This window comes from Pristiophorus japonicus, chromosome 8 (genome assembly GCF_044704955.1).
Source record: "Pristiophorus japonicus isolate sPriJap1 chromosome 8, sPriJap1.hap1, whole genome shotgun sequence".
NCBI lineage: Eukaryota > Metazoa > Chordata > Chondrichthyes > Pristiophoridae > Pristiophorus > Pristiophorus japonicus.
This window is the reverse complement of record NC_091984.1, coordinates 66274104-66290885: the sequence shown is the minus strand read 5'-3', so window position 1 is coordinate 66290885 and position 16782 is coordinate 66274104. Positions and strand designations below refer to the sequence as shown.

Genomic DNA, 16782 nt, shown 5'->3' with positions numbered 1-16782 from the left:
AGGATGCAAAGGAGGGCCACAAGATTGATTTCCAGTTTAAAACATGTTAGTTATCCAGATAGGCTCAATGAGCTGGGTCACTATAATTTAGATAAAAGAGTACACTTCGGGGTAATTTGATCATAGTTGATATAATAATAATGAATGGAATAGATTGTGTTTATGTCGATCAATTATTTCAACTGAATAGGTTTGGCAGGACCTGGGATCTCACTAACAAGTTACATAAGAGCAGAAATAAATTGAATGTTAGGCAGTTCTTCTTTCCCCAGAGACTAGTTGATCCATGGAACAGGTTGCTGGCTTGTGTAGTGAATGCTGATTCGTTGTATCCCTTCAAGAGAGCTACACATGTTTCTGGTTGGGTCGGAGATCGTAGAATCATACAGCACATAAGGAAGTCAATCAGCCCAATGTACCTGTGCTGGCTCTTTAAAAGAGTTATCCCATTAGTCCCACTCCCCTGTTCTTTCCTCATAGCCCTGCAAAATCACCTCATATGAGGGGTAGGTATCCAGTAATATAAATCATGCCCAATGTGGTCTCCTAAACTAGTTTCAATCAACTAAAGGTGGTTTTTAACAGTTCTTCACCTCTTCCAGGAGATTACATAGCTCGTGGTGGTGGGGACTGTATTTATTGTGATGCATAAGGCATCACAACTCTGTAGGACAGGCTGGATGGACCAGTAGGTATTTTCTTGTCCGTCATTTTCATGATAGATAGAACTAGATAAAGAGAGAGAGCGACGGAGAGAGAGAAAAACAAAGAATACACTTACTTTGAATTATACAATCAACACCGCTCATTCTGGATTTAACTGAATGAGATTAATTAAAGAAAATTTAAGACAAAAATGTCACCCAAAGCAAACCACCATTCTAATTATGAACAATGACTTGGTCAGTCAAAAATAGACATTTGTAAGACAAAAACTATGAAAGTAGCATTTTGCTTCACTGCACCAGTTTTTCCAAAAGAAAAGCTCAACAGTCCTTTAATAATTACCCCATACTTTAAATATTTCTATATAAAATCATAGTGGCAGCTCAAGCATCAACAAAGTGATTAAGCTAACAAAATTCTAAGCTTCAGTGAACAGGTTTTCATTCCAATTGATGTTAAAAAGTTAAATCAGTTCACAAAAAAGTTGGAGAATGTATTGAATGGCTGGCTGAATTATTTCAGAGGAAAGCCTTTATGCATGCAGATACTAAAACATCTTGAAATGTTTATACAGCTGACTGGTCTCAACTATGGGCAAATCTGAAAAGTAAGCTCTTGTGCCCTACGCTTCTCTTCAATTATGAAAAGATGTTTGGCTAATGGTTACAATGGTCATATAAAAAGAATAATGCAGAAATGAAAATATATCAAAACCACATACTAACAAAAGCAGCAGCCGTACATAAAAGAACATCTGCTGAAAGAAAGTCTCTTGCCTATTCATTACATAATACTAAGGATTGAAGCACAGTACAAATTCTTTGAAAATAAATTGCACTCACAGAGTCATCGTCAGCAGAGGCAGGCCAGCCTTCCCATATCTGGTGGCGGACATGGATGTTTGTGAGATCAAAAATGTTGCGCTTTACCTAATAAAAGAAAAGTTTAAAAAGATGTAATACACTTAATTTTGTTTTTATTTTAAAGTCATCTCAAGCACACAGAACCTTTCAGCATGAGACTTGCCATACTAAATGCAGATAAATGGGTTAGTTATTCATATGCTCTTCACAATAGGAACATTAATATCCTATTATTGAGAAACACCGAGAATAGAAAGACTCAAATGGTTGTAGAGGAGAGCATCATACTGGATAGCTGAAGGATGAGCACGGGATCATTAACAGGAACAACTTGTATTTATATAGCACCTTTAATGTAGTGAAACGTCCCAAGGTGCTTCACAGGAGTATTATGGGAGAAAAAATTTGACACCGAGCCACATAAGGAGAAATTAGGGCAGGTGACCAAAAGCTTGGTCAAAGAGGTCGGTGTTAAGGAGCATCTTGAAAGAGAAGAGAGAGGTAGAGAGGCAGAGATGTTTAGGCAGGGAATTCCAGAGCTTAAGGCCTCGGCAACAGACAATTTAACTTATGCGACAAATTAAAAATGACCCAAAGGTACTTGGAATTCTGCATATTATTACGGTTTGGGATACTTGATTAAAAAAAAATCCTTCAACATAAACGGAATCAATTTTTTTTTACAACTCGTTTGAACTTGAAAGTACAAATAGCTCACCATTAAAAGCATACATCTACATAATGTACTGAAGAATACTGCCAACATACAGTAACCTCAGTTCTGATAGGTTAGTCTCAGCTTCCAGTACAACAATGAGTTAATATTAGCAAAACAAAACTGGTGGAAATGCCACTCTTAACACTTTGCTGCTGGAAAGCATTAGCATACTTTGACTGCTAAATTTTCTTTCTACATGCTTGGCAAATTCTGAAAATATTCTGCTCAAATACATACAAGAAAAACTGCACAGTGCTAGTTTATCACTGCTGCAATATAAAGCTGGTGAGTTAATCTGAAGTGGAAAAACATAAAAACTTTATGCTCAATTAATCAATAACTACAGGAGAAACTAAGGGATACAGGTATTTCATTGGTCCTACAGATTAACTAACAATAACTTAGATTTCAAAACCAAAATACAACCAAAGCATAACCCTAATCTGAAAGAAAATCCCCAAGGACAGCAATGTCCCACATTTCAACCATGCATTTCAAGATGATGGTTACCTTTAAGCTTCGCACATTAATCTTAGGAGCTACAAAAAAACCTGTCCATGTCTTCGCAGTCATGGCAACAGAAATATGCAAGGTCTTCCAAAGCACAGAGACGCAAGTTCAAAGGAATCTGCACTTATGATGTTTCTTTATAAACCAAATTAGGTTTCTCAAAAGATATGTAAACTTAGGATATTCCCCAAAAAGTGCAAATACTAACAACTTTGAACATGCTGAAACATTTCTCAAAATGTTGCTCCCTTATGTCCTCCAAAAATGTGTCGCACACTAATTTAAAGATAGAGATTGGGTGTATGAGAGGTGGGGGGAGAATCGCAGTGGTTCAAAAAGGCACTATCAAAATTTTGTCTAAAAGTATGTTGGACTTTGACGTCTGAATAATTGATGTGTCCTCGATTGTCCCTTTGGAGAATTTCAAATTGACCTAATTTATTAAAAATCTTGCATCGAGCGTGCAGTTCTTGCTCATCACGCACTGTGACATGATTTGTCACAGCTGGGTGTTACTATTTAAGCTTATTCTAGCCCAGAATTTCCTGGAACGGCACAGTTTGTGACTTATGCTGTAAATTATACTGTTTTGTGTCCCGATCTTCCCATTGCAAACTTGCATTGAAATTTCCTGGAGAAATAATTTGAATATGCCCCAGTGAGCGAATCAGGAACCTCAAAAGTAGCACAGCCAATGGTTTACCCCATCTGCATCAATTAAGCAGTTCAATATTGGCACAACTCGAATCAGATTTCTGAATTTCAAATCCTTTCATTATGTCGAACTTAATCACTTCCAGAAAATTGCTTCCGAGTTATGGACCTTGTTCCGTTCCTTTCTCGGGCACGAAATGGAGGTAATAATCTTGTGGGGCAATGTTCTACATCCCAAGGATGCCATATTGGCTTGAGCGATATTCGTGCGTCGCCAGCAGCTATCTGAAACAAGTGTTAGGCTCCTTCCATATGCTAATAAAGGGTACAATGCCTGTTTAAGGAACCCTCTCTGAAATTGTTTGGATAAAATGCCGCTCAGTTTTTTTTCGGTTCCTTCTGCAGCCTAACAGAGGTCATTAAATGGATTGCCCAGTTTTTTTCTTTTTAATTTACCTTTTTGTGGAGCCACGGAGAGCAGGTGTTATCTTTCTGGCTCCATAGCACTACTGCGAGCTGCTGACTCCCGACCTGTTTGTACGACTCCCCCCGCCAGCCCTTACCCGAGGGCCGCTGTGGGTATCACAGTCAATCCAAATTGGTCCAAAGGAAAGTGACAAACTGCCTCAGAAGACCGAACTGATGGCCGCAGCTCACCGGAATTATTCAGATAAGGCCCAATTTCAAACAAGCCTCGACTTCCCTGCATCGGATACAGGCTGAGCATTTCAGGCCCGAAAATGGGTCTCATCAAATTTCAGCCCCATTCTTACTTTCATCGGTGCCATCTGCAGGCACTTCTGCATACACTAAACCTAATACACAACATGAAGAAGTGTTTTAATGGATTTTAGCTAAAAACAAGAGTAGATTATTTAACTTTTAATAAATTATTCTGACCTCATTAACATAAATACATTCCCTAGCACCATTATTTTTCAATCAAAGTGGCTACGGCAAGAACCGTGACGTAAAAAGAACATTTTGATTCCCACTTATTTAACTGGGAGCAAAGCTACAGTCATAAATTTTGCAGGGTTTTGATGCTTATGCACAAAAAGTCCCAGGGGATTATGGTGGAGCATAAATAATGGTGTAGCTTACTTATGCCATAATTCCTGGCATTATTACTGTGTAAAACAAATCCAGTTCCATAGATGCGCCATTCCAATGTCGTAAGTCACCAGGAAATTCTGGGGCGTATATTTACTTACTTTTCAGTCCTGTAGAACCTGTGATCCCGCACCGTTACCTCTGGTGTCTCCCAAGGATCTATCCTTGGCCCCCTCCTATTTCTCACCAACATGTTGCCCTTTCACAACATCCAAAAACACAGCATCAGTTTCCACAAAGAAACATAGAAAATAGGTGCAGGAGTAGGCCATTCGAGCCTGCACCACCATTCAATAAGATCATGGCTGATCATTCCCTCAGTACCCCTTTCCTGCTTTCTCTTCATCCCTTGATCCCCTTAGCCATAAGGGCCATATCTAACTCCCTCTTGAATATATCCAATGAACTGGCAATGTGTATTCCCTTGACTTGTTAGCCCTCCCCAAATACATTACCTCCCACTTCTCCGGATTGAACTCCATTTGCCATTGTTCTGTCCACCTGACCAGTTCATTGATATCTTCCTGCAGTCTACAGCTTTCTTCTTCATCATCAACCACACAGCCAATTTTTGTATCATCTGCAAACTTCTTAATCATACCCCCTACATTCAAGTCTAGATCATTGATATATACCACAAAAATCAAGGGACCCAGCACTGAGCCCTGCGGAACCAGACAGCCTTCCAGTCACAAAAACACACATCACCCATTACCCTTTGCTTCCTGTCTCAGCCAATTTTGGATCCAACTTGCCACTTTGCCTCGAATCCCATGGGCTTTTACTTTCGTGACCAGTCTGCCATGTGGGACCTTATCAAAAGCCTTGCTAAAATCCATATACACTACATCAAATACACTACCCTCATCGACCCTCCTTGCCTCCTCAAAAAATTCAATAGTTAGTAAGACATGACCTAACCATAACAAATCCATGCAGACTGTCCATGATTAATCTGTGTCTTTCTAAATGAAGATTTATCCTGTCTCTCAGAATTTTCTCCAATACTTTTCCCGCCAACGTGGTTAGGTTGACTGGCCTGTAATTACTCAGTCTATCCCTTTCTCCCTTTTTAAACAAAGGTACAACATGAGCAGTCCTCCAGTCCTCTGGCACCTCACCTGTAGCCAGAGAGGATTGGAAAATGATGGTCAGAGCCTCTGCTATTTCCTCTTTTGTTTCTCTTAACAGCCTGGGATTCATTTCATCCGGGCCTGTACGTTAACAACATCCAGCTCTAACTGATGAGTTGATGGCACAAATAGATACAAATGGGTATGATCTGATAGCCATTAGTGACGTGGTTGCAACGCGACCAAGGCTGGGAACTAAATATTCAGAAGGACAGACAGAAAGGAAAAGGAGGTGGGATAGCGCTGTTAATGAAGGATGAGATCAGTGCGTTAGTGAGAAATGATATTGGCTCAGAAGATCAAGATGTTGAATCAGTTTGGGTGGAGATAAGGAATAATAAGGGGGAAAAAGATGCTGGTGGTAGTAGTCTATAGGCCCCCTAACAGTAGCTACACTGTTGGATGGAGTATCAATCAAGAAATAATGGAGGATTGTAAAAAAAGGAAAGGCAATAATCACGGGCGATTTTAACCTTCATATTGATTGGACAAAGCAAATTGGCCAGGGTAGCCTTGAGGAAGAGTTCATAGAGTGTATCCGGGATGTTTTCCTTGAACAGTACGTTATGGAACCAGCCAGGCAGCAGGCTATCTTAGATCTGGTACTGTGTAATGAGACAGGATTAATCAATAATCTCCTAGTAAAGGATCCTCTTGGAATGAGTAACCATAACATGGTTGAATTTCAAATTCAGTTGGAGGGTGAGAAAGTTGGATCTCTAACCAGTGTCCTAAGCTTAAATAAAGGACACTACAAAGATATGAAGGCAGAGTTGACTAAAGTGGACTGGGATAATAAATTAAAGAGTGGGACAGTTGATGAGCAGTAGCAGACATTTAAGGAGATATTTCATAACTCTCAACAAAAATATATCCCAATGAGAAGGAAAGGCTTTGAGAGAAGGGATAACCATCCATGGCTAACTAAGGAAATAAGGGATGGTATCAAATTGAAAACAAGGGCATACAATGTGGCCAAGACTAGTGTGAGGTTGAAAACAAGGGCATACAATGTGGCCAAGACTAATGGGAAGCCAGAGGATTGGGAAACTTTTAAAAGCCAGTGAAGAATGACTAAAAAAGAGGGGGAGGATAGATGATGAAAATAAACTACCACAAAATATAAAAACAATTAGTAAGAGTTTCTACAGGTACATAAAAAGGAAGAGTGGTTAAAGAGAGACTGGGGAATTAATAATGGGGAACAGGGAAATGGCAGAGACATTGAACAAATATTTTGTATTGGTCTTCACAGTAGAAGATACTAAAAACATCCCAATAGGGGATAAACAAGTGGCAATAGGGAGGGAGGAACTTAATACAATACTAAAGGAGTAGTACTCGGTAAAATAATGGGACTAAAGGCGGACAAGTCCCCTGGACCTGATGGCTTACATCCTAGGGTCTTAAGAGAAATGGCTGCAGAGATAGTGGATGCATTGATTGTAATCTACCAAAATTCCCTGGATTCTGGGAAGGTCCCAGCAGATTGGAAAACTGCAAATGTAGCGTCCCTATTTAAAAAAAAGGAGGCAGACAGAAAACTATAGATCAGTTAGCTTAACATTTGTCGTTGGGAAATGCTGCAGACCATTATTAAGGAATGTAAGAATCGGCATAAACATCAAAAGAATCGGCGTAAGCATCAATACAGACTTCAACGCATTTTGGGCTTTAAGTTTTGGACATTTGAAATATGAAAAAGCAAAGAGCTGACAGCATGACTTTGGACAGGCCCAAGATTGTTCCACAGGAATACACATCAGGTGGGCGGGGATAGTCTGGGATGGCTGAAGTGAGATGGAGGACCCTTTGTCATGTAATGGGAACCCATCAGTGAGAGATCAGCTAAACTGGTGAGTGCCCAAGCCATCAAAATGACAGAGCCCCGGAGCGCAGAAACCTCAGGACTCGTTGGAGCCTTTATCCCCAGCAACAGCCCAGTAACAAAGGCACAGGCCGAAGATGCGATTCATTGCTTTTAGTTGAACTGCCTCAGGCAAAGGGCTGGTTTTTGGTGCGAGAATTCAGAAGCATTTTTCAGGTATAAGAGATGGCAGTTTGTCTCTCTCTCTCCTCTCTCTCTCTCTCTCTCACACTTGCTTGCTTCATTCAACACACTCAAGGACCGAGCACTCCGTCTGGGACGGAGAGAAGAAACCATCTATGAGCAAAGAGAGCCTCAATAATTCGACTGGGAAGCTGACCTTGAGACTGGACTTGGAAACCACAGATTGGTACGAAACCAGAAGATACCCCTCATCGGGAGAAGCAGTGAGTAAGCCAGAGGGGTAACCGGTGAGCATTATCCCAACCCACACATCCTTAAGACCACCGCATAGTGTGAAGGGATGTTGTGTGTCCCAACCAAGCCTTAGGGGGTTGAATGGGGAGGTTTCTGCGCGGATCATTGGCGTAAGCAGTCTGTTGGACAGATTCGGTGGTGCCCTATTGAGCCAAGCAGGGGTACTTCGCAATAGGAGCCGGTTCAGATGGGCCAGTGTGGTGTGTTCTACTGTTTGTTTGTTTTACATCACCAGGGTGTGTTTTACTGGAAGCAGGTGTGTGCTTTAACTTGAATAAAAGCATTATGACAGTTAAGACTGAAAGATCTGTCGATAACTGTATTCTGTTCACTACTGTAATTCCCGGGGTCTGGAACTGTTATAAGGTGGGGGGGGGGGGGTGATTCGAAACCACCAAGGGCAAAACCACTGACAGGAAGCAGCAGCAGGTCTTTTCAAAAAGCATAATTTCAATCAAGTCAGAGTCAGCATGATTTTATGAAAAGCAAATCATGTTTGACAAATTTGCTGGAGTTCTTCGAGGATGTAACGAGCAGGGTGGATAAGGTGTATTTGGATTTTCAGAAGGCATTCGATAAGGTACCACATGAAAGGTTTCTGCACAAGATAAAAATTTACTGGTTGGGGCTAATAAATTAGCATGGCTAGAGGATTGGCTAACTAACAGAAAACAGAGTGTCGCAATAAATGGGTCATTATCCGGTTGGCAAACAGTAACTAGTGGGGTGCCGCAGGGATCGGTGCTGGGGCCTCAACTATTTACAATCTATATTAATGACTTGGATGAAGGGATAGAGTGTAATGTAGCCAAGTTTGCTGATGATACAAAGATGGGTGGGAAAGTAAATTGTGAGCAGGACACAAAAAATCTGCAAAGGGATATAAGTGAGCAGGCAAAAATTTGGCAGATGGAGTATAATGTAGGAAAATGTGAGGTTATCCACTTAGGCAGAAAAATTTTAAAAAGCAGATTATAATTTAAATGGAAAAAAATTGCAAAGTGCTTCACTGGGGGTCCTTGTGCATGAAACATAAAAAGTTAGTATGCAGGTACAGCAAGTAATCAGGAAGGCAAATGAAATGTTGGCCTTTATTGCAAGGGAGATAGAGTATAAAAGCTGAGAAGTTCTGCTACAACTGTACAGGGTATTGGTGAGGCCACATCTCGAGTATTGTGTGCAGTTTTGGTCTCCGTATTTAAGGAAGGATATACTTACATTGGTGGCTGTTCAGAGAAGGTTCACCATGTTGATTCCGGAGATGGGGGGGTTGACTTATGAAGATAGGTTGTGTCGATACACATTGGAGTTCAGAAGAATCAGAGATGATCTTATCAAAACATATAAGATAATGAGAGGGCTGGGTGTTGGATGCAGAGAGTATATTTCCACTCATAAGGGAAACTAAAACTTGGGGGCATAGTCTTAGTATAAGGGGCCACCCATTTAAAACTGAGATGAGGAGTAATTTCTTCTCAGAGGGTTGTAAATCTGTGGAATTCTCTGCCCCAGAGAGCTGTCGAGACTGGGTCATTGAATATATTTAAGGCGGAGATACAGATTTTTTGAGCGAAAGGGAATAAAGGGTTATGGGGAGCAGGCAGGGAAGTGGAACTGGGTCCATGATCAGATCAGCCATGATCTTATTAAATGGCGGAGCAGGCTCAAGGGGTCAACGGACTACTCCTGCTCCGATTTCTTATGTTCTTGTGTAACTCACCACCACCTCTCTTGACCTCTCCACTGTCCCGAAATTGTCAGACTGCTTTTTTGACATCCAGAACTGGATGAGCAGAAATTTCCTCCAACTAAATATTGGGAAGACCGAAGCCATCGTCTTTGGTCCCAGCCACAAACTCCGTTCCCTAGCCACCAACTCCATCCCTCTCCCTGGCAACTGTCTGAGGCTGAAACAGACTGCTCGCAGCCTTGGCGTCATATTTGTCTCCGAAATGACCTTCCGACCATATATCCGCGCCATCACCAAGACCATCTATTTCCACCTCTAACAATCGCTCGACTCCGTCCCTGCCGCAGCTGATCGGTTTTGAAACCCTCATCCATGCCTTTGTTACCTCTAGACCTGACTGATCCAACACACTCCTGGCCAGCAGCCTCCCACAATCTACCCTCCATAAACTTGGTCTTTAAAAACTCACTCTTGAATACAACTACAAATGGTAATTATATAATGCTTTTAACGTAATAAAACGTCCTAAGGTACATTGCAGGAGCGTTATTGAACAAAATTTGACACCAAGCCACGCCACACAAGAAAATATTAGGACAGGTGACCAAAACTTGGTCAAAGAGGTAGGTTTTAAGCAGAGTCTTAAATGAGAGAGAACGAACTAGCGAGGATTAGGAAGGCAATTCCAAATCTTAGGACCTAGGCAGCTGAAGGCACAGCCACCAATGATGCAGCGAGCACAGCTCAAATGGCACTGGGGTGACAGGTGAATGGGACTTGGTGCGAGTTACATACAGGCAGCAGAGTTTTGACTGACATCAAGTTTACACAGGGTGAAAGATGGGAGGTCAGCCAGGAGAGCGTTGGAACAGTCACGTCTAGAGGTAACGAAGGCATGGATGAGGGTTTCAGTAGATGAGGCGAGGCAGGGTCAGAGACGAGCAAGGTTAGAGGTGGACGTCGACCCCGCCATCAACAATACGCTCCTGAGAAGCACCATGGGACGTTTTACAATGTTAAAGGCGCAAATTAAATGCAAGTTGTTGTGCAAGTTGTTGTTGTTGTATTTCTTAGCTGTTGAACTGTGATTTGTTGAATATAAAATTCGAGCATATCAATTACAATCAATAATCACCAAAGAGCAAAGCAAAAAATGAACCAAAATTATTCAATTTTTTCACAATCATTTTGGCTGTAACCAATCAGAACTCAGTAAAGAGACGGAGAATAATCACCCATTAGAAACAAACAAATAATTCAATTACTGAAAATTATTTGTTTACCGTGCAAGAGAAAGAGCATTTGTTTTGGGGAAAAGTTAAAATTGGGAAAGATAAATACTTAGATTTTTTGAGTACCATAATCTATCCTGTTCTGAATTTAATATGTACTAGATTATAGATCTTTCTATATAGATATAAAACCGCATATAGAACTTTCAGCAAATTGAATAAATTTCAGAAAAAAGATTTTCAATCACGTGCCTCATCGAAAAAGCATAAAGCGCAGTCAAAAGCATCAAGCGAGTAAGCTGCAACCAAAGACAGACTTAAAATATAGGAATTAGAATGGTTACAGCCATTTGGCCTGTTAAGCCTGTGCTGGTCCCACTCAACAAGTCCCACTCCCCCGCTCTTTTCCCGTAGCCCTGCAAATCTTTTTTTCAGGTACTTATGCAATTCCCTTTGAAAGCCACAACTGAATCTGCCTCCACCACTTTTTCCAGGTACTGCATTCCAGATCATAACCACTCGCTGTGTAAAAACGTTTTTCTTCATGTCGCCTTAAATCTGGGTCCTCTGTTTCTCGACCCTTCCGCCAAAGGGAATAGTTTCTCTCCATCTACTCTGTCTAGAACCTTCATGATTTTGAAGACCTCTATCAGATCTCCTCTCACCCTTCTCTGCTCTGAGGAGAACAACTCCAGCTTCACTAGTCTATCCACGTAACTGAAGTCCCTCATCCCTGGAACCATTCTTGGAAATCTTTTCTGCATCCTCTCGAAGACCTTCATATCCTTCATAAAGTGCAGTTACCAGAAATTGGACACAATACTCCAGTTGAGGCCGAACCAGTGTTTTTCAAAGTTCATCATAACTTCCTTGCTTTTGTATTCTATGCCTCTATGAAGTCCAGGATACCGTATACTTTTTTAACCACTCTGTCAACCTGCCCTGCCACTTTGAACAATTTATGCACATATGCCCCAGGTCTCTGTTCCTGCACCTCTTTTAGAATTGTACCCTTCAGTTTATATTACCCCTCCTTGTTCTTCCTAAAAAAATGCATCACTTCACACTTTTCTGCATTAAATTTCATCTGCCACATGTACGCCCATTTCACCAGTCTATCACTATCCTCCTCGCTGTTCATTATACTTCCAAGTTGAGTCATCTGCAAATTTTGAAATTGTGTCCTGTACACCCAAGTCATTACTGGCCCAGAAATCCCAGCCTCCTCCGGGTCCGTATTGCGTTTCTACAGACCCCCGGGAAGGCATCTGAAAAGGCAGCTTTCAACGCACAATGCGCATGTGCTGAAAACCGGCTTTTCCGATCAGTCGCGTTCCAGCTCGACAGATCATCTGCATCTCAGGAGCGAGGACATTTGCAAGGGCAAGATTGCGGTATTTACCCATATCTTGCTCAGCAAATGTCCTCAAGACTCTTGCGCCTGATAAAAGCAAGCGCATAGCCTACTTTTACAAGCGTAAGAGTCTTAAAACACGCATGAAACATAAAAAATAAAATTAATACACATTTTTTTAAAACCCTGCACACTACATTAAATTTATTTTAAACCATAATTTAAAAAACTTTTAAAAAACTCGGATTTTTTTTCTTTAAGGTATTTATTAACTTTAATTTCAATTAATTTTAATTATGTGAGGTATGTTTTTTATTTTTTTATTATGGTGTTTTTGTGTTTGTTTTCTTTTCTCAATTAATAGCAATGAGAACTCGTAGATACGGAGTTCTCATTGCAATTAATTGAGAATACTTTACCTGATTGGTTGAGCAGTCACACGTGACTGCACCTTCGACGTGGGAACCTGAAGGACGGGAGCGCACTTCACAGTGCGGGAAGAGAAGGCCTGCCTCCCCACCGGAATCCCATGCTCCTCCGAGACCACCAGGTCCTTTCGGAAAAATTCTCCAGTCAGAGGCAATTGCCCGCAGGAAGCCTCAGACCGAAATTTCAGGGCCAATATATATATCAAGAAAAGCAGTGGTCCTTGTAACGACCCCTGGGGAACACCACTGAACACCTTCCTCCAGTCTGAAAAACAACCATTCACCACTACCGTCTTGTTTCCTGTCTCAGCCAATTTCGTATCCATGCTGCCACTGTCCCTTTTACTCCATGGGCTTCAACTGTGCTGGCAAGTCTATAATGTGGCATTTTATCAAACGCCTTTTGGAAGTCCATGTACACCATATGAACCACATTGCCCTCATCAACCCCTCCCTGTTACCTCATTAAAAAAAACTCAATCAAGTTGGTTGAACACGATTTGCCTTCGACAAATCCGTGCTGGCTTTCCTTAATTAATCCACACTTGTCCAACTGACTGTTAATTTTGTCCCGAACAGAAAGGAAAAGGAGGTGGGGTAGCTCTATTGATAAAGGATGGAATCACTGCAATAGTAAGAAACGATATTGACTGAAATGAAAAGGATGTTGAAACAGTTTGGGTGGAGAGAAGGAACAATAAGGGGGAAAAGTCACTGGTGGACGTAGTCTATAGGCCCCCTAACAGTAGCAACTCTGTTGATTGGAGCATAAACCAGGAAATAGTGGGGGCTTGTAAAAAGGGAACAGCAATAATCATGGATGATTTTAACCTCCATATTGATTGGACAAATCAAATTGGTCAGGCTGGCTTTGAAGAGGAGTTCATAGAGTGCATAAGGAATGGGTTCCTTGAGCAGTATGTTACGGAACCAACCAGGGGGCAGGCTATCTTAGATCTGGTCCTGTGTAATGAGACAGGATTAATAAACAATCTCCTAGTAAAGGATCCCCTTGGAATGAGTGATCATAGCATGACTGAATTTGAAATTCAGATGGAGGGTGAGAAAGTTGGATCTCTAACGAGCGTACTAAGCTTAAATAAAGAAGACTATGAAGGTATGAGGGCAGAGTTGGCTAAAGTGGACTAGGAAAATAGATTAAACTGTAAGACGATTGATGAACAGTGGTGTACATTTAAGGAGATATTTCACAACTCTCAAGAAAAATATATTCTAGTGAGGAGGAAAGGGTGTGAGAGAAAAGATAGCCATCCGTGGCTAACTAAAGAAACAAAGGACGGTATCCAATTAAAAACAAGGACATACAAAGTGGCCAAAACTAGTGGGAGGACAGAAGACTGGGAAGCTTTTAAAAGCCAGCAAAGAATGACTAAAAAAATGATTAAGAAAGGGAAGATCGACTATGAAAGTAAACTAGCACAGTTCAGAGAAGGTTCACTTGGTTGATTCTGGAGATGAGGGGCTTGACTTATGAGGAAGGGTTGAGTAGGTTGGGCCTCTACTCATTGGAATTCAGAAGAATGAGAGGTGATCTTATCGAAATGTGTAAGATTATGAGGGGGCTTGACAAGGTGGATGCAGAGAGGATGTTTCCACTGATGGGGGAGACTAGAACTAAAGGGCACGATCTTAGAATAAGGGGCCACCCATTTAAAACAGAGATGAGGAGGAATTTCTTCCCTGAGGGTTGTAAATCTGTGGAATTCACTGCCTCAAAGAGCTGTTGAAGCTGGGACATTGAATACATTTTATGACAGAAATAGACAGTTTCTTAAATGATAAGGGGATAAGGGGTTATGGGGAGCGGGCGGGGAAGTGAAGCGGAGTCCATGATCAGATCAGCCATGATTTTATTGAATGACGGAGCAGGCTCGAGGGGCCGTATGGCCTACTCCTGCTCCTAAGTCTTTTGTTCTTTTCGGTGCTAAAATTTTCCCCACTACCTTCCTGGGTTTATCCTTGCACCCCTTTTTAAACAAGAGTGTAACATTTGCAATTTTCCAGTATGCAGGGAACACCGTACCAAAGGAGGATTGTAAGATTATGGCCGGTACCTCTGCAATTTCCACCCTTACATCCCTCAGCATCCGAGGATGCATCCCATCCGGTGCTGATGACTTATCTACTACTTTAAGTACAGCCAGCCTTTCCATTATCTCCTCTTTATCAATTTTTATCCCATCCCATATCTCAACTACCTCTTCTTTCACTATGACTTTGGCAGCATCTTCCTTGGTAAAGACAGATGCAAAGTACTCATTTAGAACCTCAACCATGCCCCCTGCCTCCATGCATAGGTATCCTTTTTGGTCCCTAATCGGCTCCACCCCTCCTCCTCTTACTACCTGTTTATTATTTATATGCCGACAGAAGACTTTTGAATTCCCTTTTATGTTAACTGCCAGTCTATTCTCATACTCTCTCTTTGCCCCTCTTATTTTCTTTTTCACTTCCCCTCTGAACTTTCTATATTCAGCCTGGTTCTCACTTGTATTCTCAACCGGACATCTGTCATACACCTCCTTTATCTGCTTCATTTACTGTATCTCTTTCGTCATCCAGGGAGCTCTGGCTTTGGTTGCCCTGACTTTGGTTGCCCTACCTTTTCCCCTTGTGGGAATGTACCTCAACTGTACCCGAACCATCTCCTCTTTAAAGGCAGCCCATTGTTCGATTACAGTTTTGCCTGCCAATCTTTGATTCCAATTTACCTGGGCCAGATCTGTTCTCAACCCACTGATATTGGCCCGCCTCCAATTAAGTATTTTTACTCTAGATTGCTCCCTGCCCTGTTCCATAGCTAATCTAAATCTTATGATACCATGATCATTGTTTTCCTAATTGTTCCCCTACTGACACTTGCTCCATTTGACCCACCCCATTCCCCAGAATCAGATCCAGCAATGCCTCATACCTCATTGGGCCAGAAATATTCTGATCAAGAAAGTTCTCCTGAACACACTTCAGAAATTCTTCCCTCTCTGTCCTTTGCACTATTACTATCCCAGTCTATATTAGGATATTTGAAGTCCCCCATTATCACTACTCTATAGCTCTTGCACCTCTCTAATTCTCTTTAAAATTTGCTCCTCTATATCCTTCCCACTCGTTGATAGCCTATAGAATACAAGTATAATGACACCTCTATTGTTTCTTAATTCTAACCAAATAGCTTTTGTCCTTGACCCCTCCAGGACATCATCTCATTCCATCACTAATATTCTCCTTAATCCACACCGCCACCTGACCTCCTTTCTTTCCTCAACACCTGATAACCAGGAATATTTGGTACCCAATCCTGCCCTTTTGTGTGCCAGGTATGTTATTGCCACATCATAGAAACAGAGAAAATAGGTGCAGGAGCAGGCCATTCGGCCCTTCGAGCCTGCACCGCCAGTCTATATGATCATGCAACCTCAGTACCCCACCTTAGCCATCGCTCCATACCCCCCGATCCATTTAGCCACAAGGGCCACATCTAACTCCCTTTTGAATATATCCAATGAACTGGACTCAACAACTTTGTGGTAGAGAATTCCACAGGTTCACAACTCTCTGGATGAAAAAGTTTCTCCTCATCTCGGTCCTATATGGCTTATCTTTAGACTGTGACCCCTGGTTCTGGACTTCCCCAACATCGGGAACATTTTTCCTGCATCTAACCTGCACAGTCCCGTCAAAATTTTATATGTTTCTATGAGATCCCCTCTCATTCTTCTAAATTCCAGTCTTTCCTCATATCAGTCCTGCCATCCCAGGAATCAGTCTGGTGAACCTTCGCTGCACTCCCTCAATAGCAAGCACGTCCTTCCTCAGATTAGGAGACCAAAACTGAACACAATACTCAAGGTGTGGCCTCACTAAGGCCTTGTACAACCGCAGTAAGACCTCCCTGCTCCTATACTCAAATCCACTTGCTATGAAGGCCAGCATGCCATTTACTTTCTTTAATGACTGCTGTACCTGCATGCCTACGTTCAATGACTGATGTACCATGACACCCGGGTCTCGTTGCACCTCCCCTTTTACTAATCTGTCACCATTCAGATAATAATCTGCCTTCCTGTTTTTGCCACCAAAGTGGATAACCGCACA

The 16782-nt window shown here is 41.7% G+C and overlaps 1 protein-coding gene across 5 annotated transcripts in view; it reads right to left on the bottom strand.

The window, feature by feature from the left end:
* The window catches only part of faf1 (Fas (TNFRSF6) associated factor 1), a 521459-nt gene that overhangs the window by 266901 nt on the left and 237776 nt on the right, over nt 1–16782 (bottom strand). For all 5 annotated transcript variants that reach the window (XM_070886900.1, XM_070886901.1, XM_070886898.1 and 2 more), the window contains one exon: nt 1509–1595. In XM_070886900.1, coding sequence (XP_070743001.1) covers nt 1509–1595 — 87 coding nt within the window. The remainder of the gene's footprint in view (nt 1–1508; nt 1596–16782) is intronic.